Raw genomic sequence first — 22,034 nt, 5'->3', positions numbered from 1 at the left:
TATAGGTAGCAAGAATTTTGTATCTGTCACAGTCAGAGATTGCGGCTCCTCCATTACAATTGCCAGGTCCTATACATGACTTGTCACATTCTCCTGCCCCAAATATTGACCTACTCTAAGATTCTACTGTTCTAAAGTGATGTGAATAAAGTGACCAAGTACGTTTCACCCTCCCTGAAGCTCAATAATCCCTGCAACTCAAATTCCACTTCAACGCCCTTAAGTTGAAGTTGTTCAAACCACAAGTCTTTACTGCAATTATGGTTGTCCAGGCTGCAGTGCATTCCAAACATTCCCACACATTGTAGTCATAGAGTATGGAAACAGACCCTTTGGTCCAACATGTCCCTGCCAACCATGTTCCCAAACTAAACCAGTCCCATTTGCCTACGGTTGGTCCATATCACTTCAAATCTTTCCTATTCATGTTTAAAAGACATTTGGTTAAATACGTTGCAACTGTACCTGCATTCACCAGTTTGTTCTACCCACAAACCACTGTATATTAAAAAAATTTCCCCACATGTCTTTTTTAAATCTTTCTCCTCTCACCTCAAAACTATGGCCCCTAGTCTTGAAATCCTGCACCCTAGGGAAAAGGCACCTGCCATTAATCCTATCTGTCTCCCTCATTTTTCTAAATTTCTGTAAGGTCACCCCTCAACCTCCTACACTCTGAAAAAATCTCAGCCTATTTTTATAATTTTCTCAACCCTCTCCAATTTAATAATGTCCTCCCTATAGCAGAACTGCTCATAGTACTCCAGAAGAGGTCTTACCAACATTCTGTACAACCTCAACGTGACAAACCAGCTCCTCTACTTAAAGGTCTGAGCAATGAAGGCAAGCTTGCTAAAGACCTTCTTAACTATCCTGTCATGGCACGCTACAATCCCAGTTATATTTGCCTAAACTCATTTAATAACCAATTGGCTGATAAATAATCTAGAGGTAAAAACAATGACTGCAGATGCTGGAAACCAGATTCTGGATTAGTGGTGCTGGAAGAGCACAGCAGTTGTTTTGAAACCAGATAAATAATCTAATCAGCTAAAGTAGTAACTGTGGGTTGTTGGGGGCGTGGACCTGACGAGGTAGTCATGGAGGAAACAGTCTTTACAGAAAGTGGATGGAGTGGGGAAGGAAATATATCTCTGGTGGGCAAAAGTGAGGATGGCAGATGCTAGAAACCAGAGTTTAGTTTAGAGTGGTGCTGGAAAAGCACAGCAGATCAGGCAGCATCAGAAGAGCAGGAAAATTGATGTTTCGGGCAAAAGCCCTTCATCCTGATTTTCCTGCTTCTCGGATGCTGCCTGACCTGCTGTGCTTTTCCTGCACCACTCATAGCTCTGGCGGGATTCGTTTGTAGGTGGCGGAAAGGCGGTAGGTAGGTGGCATTACCTCCTTTTAAGGTAATGTGGTTACCTTTAGTTAGCATCCTGGACTTCTGCTGTCCCTTGTCTTCTAACCTCACAATTTTCACTTTCTAACTAGTACATGTGTAGCCAATGAACTATTGATAGCAACTTCTGCCAAAGTTGTCAATGGTAGTGTCATGCAACATCATTCTCTGAGAAGGAACATTTAAAATTTTACATTCATCTCTTAAATGTGATATGAATATTTTGTAATTTTATTGACTTTGCAATTGAAGTTTTAATTTGTTTTTGTTTACAGCAGTAAAATCTAGTAGCATAGATAATGCAGATCAAAAAAAGACAAAAACAAAATTGAAGAAGTTCCTGACACGCAGACCAACACTCCAAGCTGTCCGAGACAAAGGTTATATAAAAGGTAAGGAAACTTAATGTACCGTAGCTTCCATGAGGCCATGTTAGCAATATGTTGTATTTCTGAGTGTGCATGAAAGAGACCCTGTTATTTTTGCTATAAGTGTTTCAGTGATAAATTACTACAGACTTTTTTGGTGTATCTAATGAGTACATGCAATTTAACTATTTCTACCTTTCTCTTAATAACAGTCTCACTGGGTCAGGTACCAAATAAAACAAAGGAACTCCTTTAAAAAGTCTTGCCAAAACTGTTTAACACACTGCAAGAAAATGCATATTTTTCTTCAAATGTCTTCTGCTCACTTCCCTGTAATAAAGCATGGAAATTCATCAGTGAACCGAGTAATTCATGTCCTTCATTTTGGTAGCTTTGGATTTCCTGCATATTTACTGAATTCTAATATTTTAAAATTTGAAACTTCTAAAACACTTTTTCAGTAAACAACAACTTATGAATTAAAAATTATAATTAGCTATGCATTGTTTATTTCACTTAATTAGCCAGCACACATTTCTGTTTCAGATAATAATTTAATTTTTTGCTTGAACCTCACCATTTTCAGGTGATGTGAAACAAAAATGTTTTTTCTCTTGTAGCTATTACTATATTTGCCAATTATCTTAAATCTACAAGGCACAGGAGCAGAAGTAGGCTATTCGGCCTATTTAGTCTACTCAACCATTCAGTGAGATCATGGTTGATCTGATGATCCTCAACTCCACTTTCTTGCCTTTTCGTATAATTTTTGATTCCATTGCTGATTAAGAATCTGTCCGCCTCAACCTTGACTCAGCCTCAACAGCCAGCTGTGATAAAGAAGTCCTCAGAATCGCTATCTGCTGAGAGAGAATAAAAAACTCATCTGTCTTAAATAGGTGACTCCTTATCTGAGATTATGCCCTCTGGTTATAGACTCTTCCACAAGGGAGCCCCTCAGTGTTTACTCTGTCAAGCTCCCTTAGAATCTTTTATGATTCAATCAGATGTCCTGTTATTCTCCTAAAGATCAATGAGTACAAGCTCAAAATACTCAACTTCTCCAGATAAGAAAATCCATCCATACCTAGAATAAATTTAATGAAGCTTCTCTAGACTGCCTTCAATGTTACTTTTATCTTTCCTTAGATAAGGGGATCTGAACTATTCAGATATATTCCAGGTGTTATCTGACGAGTGCCATGTAAAGTTTTAGCAAGACCTTCCTTTTTTTATACTTCATTCCCTTTGAAAGAAAAGCCAACATTACATTTGTCTTCCTTATTACTATAGAAATGCATGCTAGCATTTTGTGATACTTGCACTAGGACCCCCAAATCCCTCTACAACAGCTTTCTGTAGTCTTTCCCATTTAATTAATATTCAGCTCATCTTCCAGCCAAAGTCCATAACCTCACAAACCCCCACATTATATTTTATCTGCCAAGTTTTTGCCCAATTGTTTATATCCCTCTGCAGACAGTATAATCCTTGGCACTGGTTTTCCTGCCTATCTTTGTGTCATCTGCAGACTTGGCTGTGGTACATTTACATTCCCCATCCAACTCTATATGTTTTGTAAATAATTGTGGCCCTAGCACTGATCCTTCTGCCACTCCACTATTTGCAGGTTACCATCTTGAAAATGCCCCCCTTTTCCCAACTGTCTTGAATTAGCAAATCCTCTATCTATGCTAATATATAACTCCAACACCATCAGCTTCTATCTTACTAAGTAGCCTAATATGTGGTGACTTATCAACTGCTTCCTCTTTATCTGTCCTGCTTGTTACCTCTTCAAAAACTGGCCTACAGTTGCCTTTTCTTTTGTCTCCTTTCCTTTTATGAAATAAAGGTGTTACATTAGCAGTTTCCAATCCTTTGAAACTTTTCCAAGATCTAAGGACTGTGGGAAGATTACCACAATTCTCACTGTAGCTACTTCCTCTAATATCCTGAAATGCATCTCATCACTTCTAAGGGATTTATCAGTTTTTAGTGTCTTTAGTTTACATGGCACTTTTTCTTCATGATGATTTTTCTGTTTATTTCCTACATTCTCCTTCCATTGATTATTTAGTAATATTGGAATGATTTTCACGTCTTCTACTGTGAAGACTGATGCAAATTATTTATTCAATTCCTCTGCCAGTTTCTGGTTCCCCATTATTATTTTCCAAGTCTTGTTCCCTAAAGGTCCTATGTTCAATTCGACTTTTCTCTTTTCGTTTGATACATTTCAAGAAGCTCTTTCCATCTCATTTAATGTTGCTTTTAAGTTTGCCCTCACAACTTCTCCCTCTTTATTTTTTCATCACCTTTTGGTGGTTTTTAAAACTTTCCTTCTGGCTTTCCATTAAGCTTTGCCACATTCCCTGTTTGTTTTTCAATCTGATGCTATCTTTAACTTACCCCTTCCTAGAATTCTTCTTCATCACAGGGATGTGTCTTTGCTGTGACCCATTAACTATGTCTTAAATATCTGCTATTGTTCCTTAACTGTTTTTGCTACTAAACTGCTTTTCCAGTCCACTTCCAGCCAGCTCTTCAGCTATGGTCACTATTTTCTGGGTATCTTCTACGCTGAAGTTATTTATTAAACCTTACACATCACCAGATCTAAAATAGCCTGATCCTTGTTTTGACTCAGAACTTATTGCTTTAGAAAACTGTCCCAAATATACTCACAATAATTCCCTGCGGCTACTTCTGTCCATCTGTCTATCCCAATCTACATGAAGATTTAAAGTCATGCATGATCAATGTATTGCCTTTGTTACCTGTCCTCATTATTTCTTTATCTATTCTCTGTCCCACCATATACCTACTATTAGGGTGCATATAGACTCCTACCAGTGCCTTCTTGCCTTCACCTGTATGGATTGTATGTTTTATGATATTTATTCCATCCCTTGCCAACAGTGCTATCCCACCAACCTTTCCTGTTGCTTGCCATTTTGAAAAGTCACATACACCTGAATATTTAATTCTGTTTTGATTTCTTTGTAAGCATGGCTCTGTAATGACTTGAAGGTCAGACCCATTTAACCGTTTTTGAGCCATTATTTTATTCTGAATACCACATGCATTCAAGTAAAGAACCATCAATTTTACTTTTTTACTATTTTTTAATCCCTTTTGATTCTGTTCACTGCTTGGTTTTCTCTGTTTGTGTACTCTGTCCCTTCCTGTCAAGTTCTGGATATTGTTATCAAAATAGCTTGTTGTATCTACTTGCTTTATAGCCTAAACTGCCATCTCTAAATTTTTCCCCTTATTTGCCTTTCCACCTGTTATTGTGTCATCCACAAAGTTGGTTATAGTACATTCACCTTGTCAATACATATTGTAAATAATTGTGGCCTCAGCACTGATTCTTTTGGCACTCCATTAGTTACAGTTGCTGCCCTGAATATAGCCCTGTTATCCCAATCCTCTGCTTTCTATTAGTTAGCTAATTCTTTATCCATATCAATATACTACCCTCAATATCATGTTTCCTTATTAAGTAGCTTTCTGTGTGGTACCTTATTGAATGCCTTTTGTAAATCCAAATATATTACATCTACTAGTTCCTCTTTATCTATGCTGTGTGCCACTTCCTCAAAGAAGTGTAATAAATTTGTCAGGCATGATATCTTCATCATCAAACAATGCTCACTCTGCTTGATTATACTGTGGGCTTCTAAATGCTCAACATTTTCCCAACAACATGTTAAACTATCTGGCATATAGTTACCTTTTTTTTTAAAATCTCCAAAGCATATCCTCTGGTACTTAGTTCTTCCAACAGTGGGACCAGTTTATTCCCATGTACTCTGTTCACATCCTTCATAATTTTGATTATTTCTGTCTAGGGAGAGAATAGGGCCCCTCAAACATCTGTGGCCTTTGTGTGGAGCCACAGAAAATGGGGGAGATACTAAATGAGTATTTTGCAACAGTATTTACTATGGAAAAGGATATGGAAGATATAGAATGTTGGGAAATAGATGGTGACACCTTGCAAAATGTCCATATTACAGAGGAGGAAGTGCTAGATGTATTCAAAGGTGGATATAATCCCCAGGACCTGATCAGGTGTACCCTAGAACTCTGTGGGAATCTAGGGAAGTGATTGCTGGGCCTCTTGCTGAGATATTTGTATCATCGATAGTCACAGGTCAGGTGCCGGAAGATTGGAGGTTGGCCAACGTGGTGCCACTGTTTAAAAAGGGTGGTAAGGACAAGCCAAGAAACTATAGACCACTGAGTCTGACGGTGGTGGGCAAGTTGTTGGAGGGAATCCTGAGGGACAGGATGTACATGTATTTGGAAAGGGAAGGACTGATTAGGGATAGTCAACATGCTTTGTGCATGGGAAATCATGTCTCACAAACTTGATTGGGATTTTTGAAGAAGTAACAAAGAAGATTGATGAGCAGTAGATGTGATCTATATGGACTTCAGTAAGGCGTTATTGGAGGTGTAGTGGACAGCGAAGAAGGTTACTTCAGATTACAACAGGATCTTGACCAGATGGGCCAATGGGCTGAGAAGTGGCAGATGGAGTTTAATTCAGATAAATGTGAAGTGCTGCATTTTGGAAAAGCAAATCTTAGCAGGAACCTGATTGGAAAGGTTCTAGAGAGTGTTGCTGAACAAAGAGACCTTGGAGTTCAGGTTCGTAGCTCCTTGAAAGTGGAGTCGCAGGTAGATAGGATAGTGAAGAAGGCATTTGGTATGCTTTCTTTTATAGTTAAGAGTATTGAGTACAGGAGTTGGGAGGTCATGTTGCAGCTGTACAGGACATTGGTTAGGCCATTGTTGGAATATTGCGTGCAATTCTGGTCTCCTTCCTATCGGAAATATGTTGTGAAACTTGAAAGAGTTCAGAAAAGATTTAGAAGGATGTTGCCAGGGTTGGAGGATTTGAGCTATGGGGAGATGCTGAACAGGCTGAGGCTGTTTTTCCTGGAGCGTTGGAAGTTGAGGGGTGACCTTATAGAGGTTTATAAAATCATGAGGGGCATGGATAGGATAAGTAGACAAAGTATTTTCCCTAGGTCGGGGAGTGGAGAACCAGAGTGCATAGGTTTAGGGTGAGAGGGAAAAGGTATAAAAGAGGCCGAAGGGGCAACCTTTTCACACAGAGGGTGGTACGTATCTGGAATGAGCTGCCAGAGGAAGTGGTGGAGGCTGGTACAATTGCAACATTTAAAAGGCATTTGGATGGGTATATGAATAGGAAGGGTTTGGAGGGATATGGGCCGGATGCTGGCTGGTGGAACTAGATTGGGTTGGGGTATCTGGTCAGCATGGACGGGTTGGACCGAAGGGTCTGTTTCCATGCTGTACATCTCCATGACTCTACGACTCTAAATCTCCTTTCTCAACTTTCTTTTTTCAGATTCTGCAGTCAGTCTTCATCGCTGAAATCTCTCAATGTGGAACTATTGTCTTGACATCTTCCTTAATTTGTTCCTCAATCTTCCTCAATGCAATACTCTAGTTGAAACCAAACCAGTTTCCTATTTTTAAGAGCCAAGATCCCAAATGCTTTATTAACCTGTCCAATCTTTTGAATGAGTTGTGCACATAGACATGCACATGCCTTTGCCACTGCGAAAGTATTTTGAATTGGAACCTTTATCTTTCTAACTCATTTTAACAAAATGAATCACTTCACATTTCTTCCTCTTTAAATTTCATCTGCCACTGTATTACACTAACTTATCCATGTCCTTTTGAGCTTCTACACTATCCTGTCAGTTTTGAGATTGTGCCCTGTATTCCAAGATCTAGCTCATTAATATGCTTCGTTATGCTTCATGTATGAATAGGGGTCCTAATACTGACTTTTCAGGAAATTCCGTATGAGCCCTTCTCCAGTTTGATGAAGAACCTTTCAGTATGACTGACTTTTTCTTGCTATTTAGTCAATATATTCATATTGTTACTGTATCTTTTTATGAGTTCAAACTTTGCTTGCATGTTTGCTGTGTGGCACTTTATCAAATGCCATTTGGATCAAGACTGTTGCCCTCATCAGTCTCTGTTGTTGCAGCAAGACATTCAAGCATGTTTTTGAAACAAGATTTGCACTGAATATGCTAACTTTCCTGACATTTGCCCAAGTGACTCTGGTTTCTAAAAGCTTGCTACTGCTAAGATTAAACTGACTGGATTTTAGATGCTGGGTTTATCTTTACATCATCTTGTAAGGATGAAACATTTGCATTTCTCAAGTCTTTGACACCAACTAAATCTAAGAAGACTTTGAAAATTGGGGCCAGTGAATCTACAATTTCCTCTCCCCTTCCTCTGTAAGAACCAAATATATCTGGTTTAAGAACATTTGTTTTCTTCAGAAAATCGTGTAGTAATTGTATTCTGAGAATGTTATCGTAGCAGAAAAACATTTTGTCAAAGGGCTCATGGTTACCAAAGAAACTCGTTAAGAAAATAATTAAATTCATGGTTTCCTAAACTCAATAAATCTGAATAGGAAAAGTGATATCAAGGAAATATTAGTCCCAGATTTTGTAATCGTTGGCAGCTGAACAGCACGGACAGTTTATTGCGCTTACAGTTACTCATTGGCTTTCTTTGGCCACTTACACAGCAATTTTCAGTTGTCAGGCAGTCCAGTACTGTCTACCAGGGATCTGGGGACTGTGCAAAACGAGTAACAAACAGGATGGATGCCATCTTGTCAAATCAGAATGAAGAATTCTTACTGAGTTGCAACATCTAAACCAGAAAATATAAGTTAAAATATTTAATTCAGTACGAGGCTGTATTCAGAAGTAAGAGTGGGATTAAGAGAGACTGTGATAAGGGACAGGAAGAAAAAGCTTAAAATCTCTGACATTATTTAAAATCAGACTAAATAAGACTCTAAACATAACCATCTGAAACTGAAAATATTTTAGTAATTAAGTTTTGCAGACATAAAATTTGCTTTACACTTGAATGGAAAGGACCTAATTTTTCTGGTGTTTTTAATGGTGAGTGCCCCAACTTCACAACTGTTTTATATTTGAATGCTATGTTTCTGGGAAAGATATCTGTATAGTGATGCCTGTCAAGCAAAAGGGCATCTTAACTAGCAACTTTCTGACTTTTGCAGTTAACTACACATTGCTGGTGCCACAGTTATTTTCTGATTTATCCCTTAATTGTGATGATCATTGTTGCCCTCAATTTGGGCTCTTATCTGAAAATGAATTACTTTGCCTTTCACTTTTGTTTTATACAGATCAAGTATTTGGATGCAATTTAAGTAGTCTTTGTCAAAGAGAGAATTCAACTGTACCAAAATTTGTGATGATGTGTATTGACCACGTGGAGAGAGAGGGTATGACATTCTAAGAGTTGATTCTTCAAAAGACAATAATTTAATTTGTAAAACTTCTCTAATACAATCAGAAGTATTATCCTTTCAAAGTAATGGCACAAAATTCTAAAACAAAATGTTATCTCAGTGCTTTCATTAATTTGAAATAAATTTCAGTGGATCACATTTTATTCTAATACATCTTCGTTGTATCAAAGAAAATAATGGAAATCTGAAAACATTACCTATAACATTTTCACAATTCAGGTCTCTTAGTCTAGAATGAAACAAAGATTTGTGGATGCTGGAAACTAATAAAGCTTGAAATTGCAGGAGAAACACAGGAGGTCTGGCAGTATTTTTGAAAATTCATTCACAGGATGTGGACATTGCTGGCTGGGCCAGCATTTATTGCCTATTCCTAATTGCCCAGAGAGCAGTTAAGAGTCAACCACTTAGTTGTGGGTCTGGAGTCACATGTAGGCCAGACCAGAAATTTCCTTCCCTAAAGGACATGAGTGAACCAGATGGTTTTTTCTGACAATCAATAGTGTCTTCATGGTCATCATTAGACTCTTAATTCCAGATTTTTTTAATAAATTAAATTTTATTGAATCTGTGTAGAGAGAAAAACAATTAACGTTTGAGACCAGTAACCATCATTCAATTCTAAGTTTCTTCAGCAATTTCTGCTCTTGTTTATTTTTCCTAGCCCAAGAATTTGTTGTTCTTGAAGTCCTTGTCTGAACTTACATTTTTCATCTTATGTCATTAGGCTTAAACGTTGATGGTTTGTACAGAGTGAGTGGTAACCTGGCTGTCATACAAAAGCTTCGCTTTGCAGTCAACCATGGTAAGACATTTTATAAAGCACAGGATCTTTTTAAGGTGCCATTGTGTATAGTCAGCAAGAGAGCCTAATGTATGTAAATTTGGATTAGCACATTTGCAATTTCAGGGTATTTGAATTTTTTGCACAGAATGCAAGAGGTCAGACTTCCTGGTCATTGGTCAGACCACATTTGTTCTGGGTACCTTATTTAAGGAAGGATGTGAAGAGAGTAAAAAGAAAATTTACTAAAATGATACCAGGAATGAGGGGTTTTAGACAAAAGATTTGAGAAATTGGGCCTATTCTCCTTTGAGCAGAGAGATTAAGAGATGACTTTACTGAAGTGTTCAAAATTATGAACAATTCTTACCAGGTAAAGAAGAATGTTCTGTTTCCATTAGCTGGTATGTCATTACCTAGGGGGTCACAATTTCAAGATTATCAGCAAGAGGGTTAGGAGTGAGATGTGGATAAATCTCTTTACTCTGTTGTTAGGATTTGGAATACACTACCTGGGAGAGTGGTGGAGGTGGATTCCCTAGGAGGTTTCAAGAGAAAGCTAGATTTATATTTGAAAGTGATGCATTTAGATGGCTACCGAGGTAGGGCTGGAGAATGGGACCTAGCTGGGTTATTCTTTTGAGAGCCAAATGGCCTATTTTTGTACAGTAAAATTCTAGGATTGTATTAGGTATGGAAAGTAATTTACTTTCAGGTCTCTACTAAGGATTCACTAGATCAAAATGTTGAAGTGTGGAATGATGCCATGAATCTAGTTGCTCTCAGACTGTTCTTCCTTGTATACAACACCAAGATCAAAGAACCCTGGCAAAATCAAGAACAACTTAATTAAGGGTATAAACCTGTAAAACAAGGCATTATGTTGCTGGTAACATTTTTGCTTTTTAAACTTTCTTCACTTTGAATTTCATAGCTGTAGACTCAGAAAAGTTGTTCATGAGCAGAATTAGATGTAATTATAAAGTGAGCTGTATATAATTACAAAGCTGAAGTGAGGAAGACGTTGGACGTTGATAGTAATTTATGCGTCTATCAAGAAAGATTTTTTGAGACCAAATTATACACATGAACCTTAGCATACTTAACATATTAACAAATATGAAATTTCTGTGGAGATAATTACTGACTAGGGTTCAAGTGGCACAAATGTTACCTGACACATGTCAGCCCAAACTTGGATTTTACCAGTTTCATCTGTAAACGAGCCTATGTACACCAGTTTCCTTTTATTCACAGCACATGTTAGTTCTTCAAAGAACTCCAATGAATCAGTTAAACATTGGCCATACACAAGATAAATTCAGAGTAATCAGACAGAGTAAGCATGGTTTTGTGAAAGTGGAATCATGTTTGATCAATCTATTGAAGTTGTTTAAAGAGGTAATGCATGCTGTGGATATCATACATCTAGATTTCCAGAAGGCATTTGACAAGTGCCACATTGGAGTTTATTGTGGAAAATAAGAGCTCCGTGTGTAGGTAGTAATATATCAGCATGAATAGAAAATTAGCTGGCTAACAAGTGTTACAACACAGATAGCAAACCAAACCAATCAACTCTGGATTCACAATGCAGTAAAATTAAAACATTCAATGACCTTCAAAATTGCTAAATTGTTCCTAAACTAACTTTACAAATAACAGACCTTGGATGCCAGAGTTTATAACTTTCATAAAAGCTTAACAATTTATTATTAAGACTAATTTGCAGCTAAAACATTTGTCCTTGAATAACTTCAGCCATCCACTTTTACTTGACATGTGATTCCACCATGGAAGGGTTTTCCTGTTTTCCGGTTGTTCTGTTGAATAGGCAATTAAAGACCCCAATCAAGGAGGAATGGCTAAATGGAAAGAGTTGGTGATCTATAATGAAAATCCATGAAACAGATCCATAAATAAAAATGTACAAAAGACAATCTTTTTTTATCCACTCATGGGATGTGGGGTATTGCTGGCTGGGCCAGCATTTATTCCCTGTCCTGAGGTGCCCTTGAGAAGGTGGTGATGAGCTGCCTTCTTGAACTGCTGCAGTCCATGTCCGGTAGTTGGATCATAGTGTCCCTAGGGAAGGAATTCCAGGATTTTGACCCAGCAACAGTGAAGGAGCAGTGATATAATGTCAAATCGGAATGGTGGGTGGCTTGGAGGGGAACTTGCAAGTGATAGTGTTCCCATGTATATGCTCCCCTTGTCCTTCTAGGTGAAAGTGGTCATGGCTTTGGAAGGAGCTGTCTAAGCACCTTTGGTGAATTTCTGCAGTGCGCCTTGTACACGGTACATACTGCAAAACATAACATATGTTTAAACAAAACACGTGCAACCAGGTCACATTGTAACAACTACTAAAAGTCAGCGGTTTGTGCATGAGCATACATTAGTATTTTTTAAAAAGAGTGATTTGAGCTGAATTTCAAAAACATGATGATCACAATTCCTGTTGAGACCTAAGCAGAACTAGCTGAATGCCTTACCAGAAATCAGAAAATGGGGAGGGAAATCTGATTCTCACAAATGTTTTCTGTGAAACTCTTTTCCAGTTTTGGGGACTGTGGAAGATGGTTGAGAACTGTGTATCCCCCTGAGGCCCCAAACCTTTGAAAATGAAAATTGATCCTGGAAGACATTGATTACCTACAATAATGTTTGGTTGCCTGTGCATCTGAATGTTCGAATGAATATAAATTCTGTACTGTCTTTGCTGGGCCTGTGCATAGCCAAAGCCAGTGGGTCTGGGTGAGATGCTTATTGGAGAGTCGGTGTAGACTTGATGAGCTGAATGGTCTCTTTCTGCACTGTAGGGACTCTGATGATTCTACTACATGAGCATTATGAAAAATTGGAAAATTAATCATCTTTTTGACTCAAGTCAGATTGTTGTTTCTTTCCTGATTTGGAAGATTTGCTTAATAGAAAGCGCTGGAGAACTTCAGGCCTGTTCATCTGAAAAACAGAGCTAATGTTTCAACTCCAATATGACTGGAGTTCAGAATTGAAGGGGGGGGGGGGTGGATAAATGATGGTTCCTATGCTGTAAAACAAAACAGAGGGTGTCTGAAGGAACAGATAAAATGTGTATTCCAGAGGAAAAAGCAAAGGGAAAATGGTGGTAGTGAACAATTTGATGAAGCGTAGCTGATGGCAGAGAGTTTGGATGGGAAGGCGGGGGTCTCATATGGTATTAAATTAGAGGAGAGAATTTATTGCTGAAATTGATCAACTTCATTTTGAGCCCTGAAAGTTCTAAAGTTGCAAGTGGAAAATTAAATGCTCTTCTCATTCAGTTTGGCTCAGGTTTGATCACAGCCAAAAATACAATGTGCCTAAAAAGTGCTATTTAGTTTTCAGATATAACTTGTTAAAACTCAGAGGATTGAAAATAGCATTTCACAAACAATCTTAAACTTACAAATTAACTATGCTTTCCTTACAGATGAGAAGCTGGACCTGAATGACAGTAAATGGGAGGATATCAATGTCATTACTGGGGCTCTCAAGATGTTTTTCAGAGAACTACCAGAACCTCTGTTCACATATCATCTCTTTAATGACTTTGTCAATGCAGTTAGTAAGTGAAAATGATAGATTAATGGTGTCTTCATCACATTTTCAAAATTGCTGATTTAGAGGAAGTTACGATTGTTTGATCATAGTGTATTAATCTTGACTCAATGTACAGCAGTCTTAATACTAAGACCAACTTCAGAACATGACTACAACAATCTGGGGTGACCCTCTTCTGCAGCACTGGGATGTACTGTACTATCAATGGAGATGTTAAGCCAAGACTCTTCGGTGTTGTTTTAAAAACAAAACCACAGCATTACTTCAAAGAAAAGGAGTTACCCCATAACGAATATCACAAAAACAGGGTTGGTTAGTCATAATCACACTACTGTCTTTGGGAGTTTGCTGTGTACAAAGTGACTGCAGGTTGTCTGATGTGAAACTGACTTCACAATTTGAGGGGGACAAAATACTCCAAGATTTTTATTCACTCTTGAGACTTTTTATGGAAAATTGGAAGTTGGTAATTGATAATAGAATGCAAAATCACTTGCCATATATACCATATATACCCTCAGTTTGATGTTGACAGTCTCGAGGTGAAAATGAAATAAATGGTTGTAATTAAGCAGAAAGCTTATTCCAGGGAGGTCAGAGGAAAATCTTTTGCGTCAGAAATGATATCTGATTACACGTAAGATGTTCTCAGTTGCTGAAGATCAATCTTCCAGGAATCAATCATCATTAGTACTTTTTCAGGGATCTTCCCTGTCTTGCAGTCAGATCTGAGCCAGTGACACTCTGACAGGCCCAGTGAATGGACAGAAACATGGCAGATGAAATATAATATGGAAAAATGTGAGACTATCCATTTTGATGGGAGGGACTGACCCATGGAGACTTTTTCTTAAATATTAAGAGGTAGGGAGTTTAGATGTAGAAAAGCATCAATTTGCAAACTAAAAGATTAGCCTTTTTCAAAGAGATTTGAGAAAGGTTGTGCTTCGTTTGTACATAGCTTGGTTAGTCCAGACCTGGTGTACTGCCTTAGTGGGGGTGTGATGAAGGTTCAGCAGACTTGTTCCCTGGATTGAAAGAGGGGAAGGTACTATCCTGTGAAGAGAAATTGGGCACTTCAAAGCATGAAACCAATGAAATAATTAAATGGTTAGATGAAGACAAGATGTTTCAGCTGGTTAGGGGAGTCTAGAACTAGGGGACACAATTTAAATATAAGGGGGATGGCCCTTGGGTCCAAGATAAGGAGCATTTTTTCAGAGTTGTAAAACTTGGAATTCTCAACCAGAGAGGTCTGTGGGGGCTCAGTCTTTGAGATGTTTAAGTTAAAGATTGGTAGATTTCAAATTATCAGGGACATACAGGGTTATGGTGATGGGGTGGCTGAAAGTATTGAAATGTTTGATCAGCCATGATCGTGTTGATGGGTGGGGCAGGCACAGAAGACTCTTTGGCCTTCTCCTGGTCCTATGTTCCTCATTAAAACCATCTTCATTTGTACTAAACATACAGACCCATGCATATGTGAACATATAATGGGGAGTAGGCCACTCAACCCATTTACCTTGCTTCACTATTCAATAAGATTTCATTTTATCATCTACTTCCAATAAGCTGTCATCCTTGCTTATCAAGAAGCTATCTACCTCTGCCTTAAAAGTATTCAGAGATTCTGCTTCCAATACCTTTTGAGGAAGAGAGTTTTAAAGGCTCACAATCCTGGGTGTCAAGATCATTTTTCTCAAAGGATGCCACTACCCCACTGCTTCCCAAAATTTCTAGAATCATTACTGGGAAATGTTATCACTCATTTAATGAATTTGGTTAATTTTGTAGCATTTGTCATTATTCAGTGATAAACTGAAATTGTACCTTTTAGTAAAATCATCTCTTCTCAGTTTTACTGATCGGTGTTTTGTAAGCTTGTATCAGTGTATAATCATGTTTTACGATGGCTTGTAGTGCACAGTTTGGCCACAGAGAGGCATTTGCACCATTCCATTAAGTTCCAACTACCTTGACCATGTTTAGCAGAAGGTCCAACACTACCTTTCCAAGGGTAACTGGCAAATGACAAATGCCAGTCTTACCAGTGGCATCAACATCCTGAGAATGAATTTTTGGGGGGGAAAAAATTGCCAATATAAATTTTGTTTTTAATCTTGGCTTTCATTGTCAGCAAGCAAGTGCAATATAAAATCTAAAAGAGTACCCAGTTAATTTGTTAAACAGTAAGTGATAAGAAATACAAACTGGGTTAGTTAACATCTGTGATGAGACAAATCAAGGTAATCTTTGAAGTAGATACCTTTTTTGTTCAGTTAACTTTTGTTGATGCTGTGATAAACCTTTATGAAAGCTAATCCTTAAAGAGGAACAATATTCTGTTCTTAAATCTACAGATTTGCTTTACTTAAGAGAGAGACCACATTCTGGCCCACTCTGGGCTAATTAATGCATTAAGTGAGTTCTGTTGCAGAGGATAATTAGTGTTATGTACACACAAAAGGGCATGTAGGGGAACCACCCTTTCTTCCATTGACTCTGTCTACACTTCCCCTGCCTCGGGGAAGCAGCCAACGTAATCAAAGACCCTCCCACCCTGGTCATTCTCTCTTCTGTCCTCTTCCATTGAGCAGAAGATATAAAAGTTTGAAAACATGTACTAATAGATTTAAGAACGTCTTCTTTACTGCTGTCATCAAACTTATGAACGGTCCTCTCATACATTAGAGTTAATCTTTCTCTGTACCTTCTTTGTAGCTGTAACACTTTATTCTTCACTCTGTTCTGTTACATTGATGTACTTTGTAAGGTATGATTTGTCTGGTTAATATGCAAAACAGTTGTTTTTGCTGTATTTAGGTATATGTATCAACAATAAATCAAATCAAATAAATCCAGTTCTATTTAATAAATTTCAGAAATTTCAGACTACAAGCAGCGTGTTGAGGCTATCGCCGACCTAATCAGGCTCTTACCTAAACCAAACCATGACACTATGCAAGTTCTGTTCAAACACCTTGTGAAGTAAGTGTCCATTAGTTCTCAGCTGTGATTAGTTTTTTTACGGTGGTGCATAGCTGTGATTTAAAAGTATGTATTAATTTTAACTGTCATAACTTTCAGCTCTGTTTAGTAATTTTTAGTAAAAGCAAGCCCTTATCTATAACAAGACAAATATTTAAATTCTTTGCTTATTTAAAATGTTCATTTTTACATAAAGCTTTGTTAAATCTCAAAACTCACAGTGTAAATACTAATATTTACATCTGACCCAGTAGGACACCTTGTGGCAAACATATTATTAGACTTGTTTCTGCAGGTTTAGATCTTTAAATGTTTGTTACAAGTTGCTGACATTGTGAGCTCGTAACAGAGGATAAAAAAAGCTCATAGTTTTAATACTTGACATTTTTAAAATCATCTAAAACAACTTAAAAGCAGAACATGGAACATTACAGCGCAGTACAGGCCCTCCGGCCCACGATGTTACACCGACCTGTAGAATAATTTAACCTACACTATTCCATTCTCATCCATATGCCTATCCAATGACCATTTAAATGCTCTTAAAGTTGGCGAGACTACTACTGTTGCAGACAGTGTGTTCCACGCCCCTACTACTCTCTGAGTAAAGAAACTACCGCTGACATCTGTCCTATATCTATCACTCCTCAATTTAAAGCTATGTCCCATCATGCTGGCCATTGCCATCCGAGGAAAAAGGCTCTCACTGTCCAACCTATCTAACACTGTGATTATCTTATATATGTCAATTAAGCCGCCTCTCAACCTCTCTCTAATGAAAACAGCCTCAAGTCCCTCAGCCTTTCCTCATAAGATCTTCTCTCCATACTAGGCAATGCCCTAGTAAATCTCCTCTGAACCTTTTCCAAAGCTTCCACATTCTCCTGTAGTCCAGTGACCATAACTGTATACGATACTCCAAATGTGGCTGCACCAGAGTTTTGTACAGCTGCAGCATGATCTCATGGTTCTGAAACTCAATCCCTCTGCCAATAAAAACTAACACACCGTATGCCTTCTTAACAACCCTATCAACTGGGTGGCAACTTTCAAAGATCTATGTACCTGGACACCGAGATCTCTCTGCTCATCGACACTACCAAGAATCTTACCATTAGCCCAGTACTCTTCATTCCTGTTGCTCCTTCCGAAGTGAATCACCTCACACTTTTCCGCATTAAACTCCCATTTGCCACCTCTCAGCTCAGCTCTGCAGCTAGCTATGTCACACTGTAATGTACAACATCCTTCCTCACTACCCATAACTCTACCGACCTTAGTGTCATCTGTAAATTTACTAACCCATCCTACTGTGCCCTCATCCAGGTCATTTATATAAATGACAAACAACTTTGGACCCAAAACAGATCCTTGCGGTGCCCCACTAGTAACTGAACTCCAGGATGAATATTTCCCATCAACCACCATCCTCTGTCTTCTTTCAGCTAGCCAATTTCTGATTCAAACCACTAGATCACCCTCAATCCCATGCCTTCATATTTTGTGCAATAGCCTACCGTGGGGAACTTACTGAAGTCCATAATGAAATCCATATAGACCACATCAACCACTTTTCCCTCATCCACCTGTTTGGTCACCTTCTCAAAAAACTCAATATGGTTTGTGAGGCATGACATACCCTTCACAACACCGTGTTGACTATCCCTAATCAACTTATTCATCTCTAGATGATTATAAATCCTATCTCTTATAAACCTTTCCAACACTTTACCCACAAACGAAGTAAGGCTGACAGGTCTATAATTTCCAGGATTGTCTCTACTCCCTTCTTGAACAAGGGAACAACATTTGCTCTCCTCCAGCCTTCTGGCACTATTCCTGTAGACAATGACGACATAAAGATCAAAGCCAAAGGCTCGGCAGTCTCCTCCCTAGCTTCCCAAAAAATCCTAGGATAAATCGCATCCGGCCCAGGGGACTTATCTATTTTTACACTTTCCAGAATTGCTAACACCTCCTCCTTATGCACGTCAATCCCATCTAGTCTAGTAGCTTGTTTCTCAGTATTCTCCTCGATCACATCATCTTTTTTTAGTGTGAATACTGACGAAAAGTATTCATTTAACGCTTCCCTTATCTCCTCTAACTCCATGCACAATTTCCCTCTACGATGCTTAAATGGTGCTAATCTTACTCTAGTCATTCTTTTATTCCTGATATAGCTACAGAAAGCCTTAGGGTTTTCCTTGATCCTATTCGCCAATGACTTCTCATGTCCCCTCCTGGCTCTTCTGAGCTCTCTCTTTAGGTCTTTACTGGCTAACTTGTAACTCTCAAGCAACTGAGCCATCACACCTCATTCCAACATAAGCATTCTTCTTCTTCTTGACAAGAAATTTAACTTCCTTACTAAACTACGGATCCTGCACTCAACCACTTCTTTCTTGCTGTCTGGTACATACTTATCAAGGACCCGCAGTAGCTGGTCCTTGAATAAGCTCTACATTTCTATTGTGCCCATCCCCTGCAGTTTCTTTCCCCACCCTATCTATCCTAAATCTTGCCTAATTGCATCGTAATTGCCTTTCCCCCAGCTATATCTCTTGCCCTGCGGTGTATACCTATCCTTTTCCATCTCTAAAGTAAACATAACCGAATTGTGGTCACTATCACCTACCTCCAAATCTAACACAGGTGGATGAGGGAAAAGTGGTTGATGTCTATATGGATTTCATTATGGACTTCAATAAGTTCCCCACGGTAGGCTCTTGCACAAAATACGAAGGCATGGGATTGACGGTGATTTAGCGGTTTGGATCAGAAATTGGCTAGCTGAAAGAAGGTTCATTACCCAGTACCAAATCTAATGTGGCCTCGCCCCTTATTGGCCTGTCTACAAGCAGCATACAAAATCACATTTCTTTTCTAGCTATTTATACTGTATGCAAGAGAGTGACGCTCATTAACAAATATCATGTTAATAAGGTACTTCTATTAGTAATTATTAAACTGAGCTTGTTCTGGACAGTTTGATGAACAATTCATGTGCAACCACAGCATCTTCATGAAAACCACATGATTGTTAAATGCAAGATACTGTTTTCACACAGCTAACGGAGCAGTATAAATTGGCCAGCGTGTTCTGGGCTTTCACAATTTATGAAGTACCTTTTCCTCACTAAATGTTGTAGCAGATTTATGCACTACTAACAAACATTTCTTTTCCTCACCAAAACTGACTGAATGTTACTCATTGTGAAAGTTATTTTCTCACCCAACAAATGGTTGTTACGGACATCAGTTCCAGTTAGGTTGTGGATATACTGTTTCAGCTGTTGGACTTTATTTTCAAGGCTTCAAACCCATTGAGATAATTTTCAGAAATGAGATTTTTCTCATCATAAATCTTTCCCAGGTCAGCCATAGCATATTATTTAGAGTAGATGCTTTTTATATTTTGTCCCAACAATGTGCCCAACATTCTAGCTGAAAGTGAGTGTTGTGCCAGTATAACGTTTTAACACAGATTTGTAAAAGTACTATTGACACTATCATGTTGCAGCGTGAGAGTGTTTAGATCATCAAAACAAAAAAAAATCATTTATCTGATAATATTGTAACCTTGTAATTTGTCTATATTCAACCATTTATTACTAAGCTTAAGAAAAGCTGCAAGATATATGTCACTTGAAATAATAGATCAAAGGCTTTTAATAATGCAAACATTTAGATATCAGTAACATTGTCATTCTATTATGTACATGTTATTAGTAACTGTGTAATGGTTGCCTGTGTGCGTGCTCGTTTCTTGAATTTTTGTCTTTAATTTTTCACAGGGTCATTGCCCGTTCTGAAGTAAATCGAATGACCAATCAAAGTGTTGCCATAGTATTTGGCCCCACCCTCCTGAGGCCAGAGAAAGAGACAGGAAATATTGCAGTTCACACAGTATACCAGAATCAGATTGTGGACTTGATCTTAACAGAGTATGAAACCATATTTGGAAGAAGTTGAGAGAAATGAGCACATGAAATACAACTCTACCAAAACCCACTATGTGAAAATATAGTACATTTTAAGTTTTATTGTACCTTAAATCAACCAGAATATTGGTATGCTTTGCACTTGTTTTCCTCTGGTTTTTAAATCTATCTGTATTTGTTTCCAATGGTTATCAATCTTGAAAGCAGATGGCTCGGCTGCAGATGTTTTGCATAACACGTAGAACAGACAGATGCAGGGAAGCATGTCTCCTGGTAACAACAAAAAATAGAGACATGAGTATACCGTAGTTATACACTGGGTTCTTTTGAAACAATATTTGCCTGAGGGTCTTAGCAGTACTTTTTCTGTACGTGTCAATATTTTTAGGCAATTTCAATTTCATGCACATAGTTGGCAATCCTATCTTGCAATCTGTTTTACTATTTAGTATAGTAGAAGTCCTAATATTGTATGTTGTCGCTGAGTCCATACAAAACAGTGACCAGACTTTGTTTAATTTATTTTTTTTTACAGATTTACTCAAAAGTAAAAGCTAAAGTATTAATGTGGATTCTTCCTGGTTGATGAGTATGGACTTAAAGTGGTCCTACACCTGCTGTTAATACAGAGGTCATATGATCACACTCAGTGTTTCAGAACACTAGTGATGTACAGTTAAATAAAGAGCATAATACAATAAATAATATGGCCTCAAGCAATGTATATATAATCTGTGTATAATTTCTTAATGTATGTTTTACATACGGTAACATTTTCTAATACGATTTTGCCAACTTGTAATCAATTACTGGTCAATCTACCAGCTAAGATCAGTACTAAGAGCTTTTTGAGGTGTTTTATGACAGGCAACATGGGATATTCTTAGTATACTGAGAAGGTGTGTGCACTTTTTAGCTATTGGCAATTACAATGCAGGGCAAATCATAACCATTTGAATTTCAAATGGTACTGGAAAGTATTGTGCAGGCTTGTGCTTTCTAGGTGCACTACAATAAAAGTGGTTTATTTAAATGTACAGAGAAAATTTGAAAAAAACTCAGCTTAGCAATTTATTGTACAATAAGTGCTAACATTTAAAATTTCTTGTATGCATTGATGGGTATTAAAGCAGATTCACTTGATGCGAAATTCAATTTTTCCATTTTATTGATGTGGATTAGTTGTATAAGCAGGTTTCTTTGGAATACTACCTGTTTCTGGGCACATGATCTGAAGATTTTTTGAATGTATTTTTTTTAAAACTAACTGCTGTATGGCGATATGCTATGTCTAATCAAAAATTAAAACAAATGATAAAAAGCTGTCTTTCAATTTATGTCAGAGTGCTTAATGTATTTGCTTATTAATGTTTCAGTGCAATTGTTTAATGATTCTGGTAAGATTATTAGAAATCGGAGCAAGAGTAGGCTATTTGGCCCACTTTGCCTTTCAATACTAGCATGGCTAATTTGATTGTGACCTTAATGACACTTTTCTGCCTACTCCATAATCCTTGAATCCCTTTATACGATAAAAATCTGTCAGTTCAGTATTGAATATATTCAGTATTCTCCATTGCTATCTGGAGAAGTG

General features: G+C 37.9%; 1 protein-coding gene across 7 annotated transcripts in view; it reads left to right on the top strand.

Annotated features, from left to right (window-relative positions):
- The window catches only part of arhgap12b (Rho GTPase activating protein 12b), a 199,258-nt gene extending 177,485 nt beyond the window's left edge, over positions 1 to 21,773 (top strand). For all 7 annotated transcript variants that reach the window (XM_043690603.1, XM_043690597.1, XM_043690598.1 and 4 more), the window contains 6 exons: positions 1,678 to 1,794; positions 9,011 to 9,109; positions 9,864 to 9,941; positions 13,375 to 13,509; positions 16,391 to 16,496; positions 20,294 to 21,773. In XM_043690603.1, the coding sequence (XP_043546538.1) occupies positions 1,678 to 1,794; positions 9,011 to 9,109; positions 9,864 to 9,941; positions 13,375 to 13,509; positions 16,391 to 16,496; positions 20,294 to 20,471 (713 nt within the window). In that variant the 3' untranslated portion in view covers positions 20,472 to 21,773. The remainder of the gene's footprint in view (positions 1 to 1,677; positions 1,795 to 9,010; positions 9,110 to 9,863; positions 9,942 to 13,374; positions 13,510 to 16,390; positions 16,497 to 20,293) is intronic.
- Positions 21,774 to 22,034: the final 261 nt, after the last annotated feature.

Source organism: Chiloscyllium plagiosum, chromosome 5, assembly GCF_004010195.1.
Source record: "Chiloscyllium plagiosum isolate BGI_BamShark_2017 chromosome 5, ASM401019v2, whole genome shotgun sequence".
Taxonomy (NCBI): domain Eukaryota; kingdom Metazoa; phylum Chordata; class Chondrichthyes; order Orectolobiformes; family Hemiscylliidae; genus Chiloscyllium; species Chiloscyllium plagiosum.
Note: the sequence above shows the minus strand (reverse complement) of the source record. Positions and strands in the feature narration are given on the sequence as shown.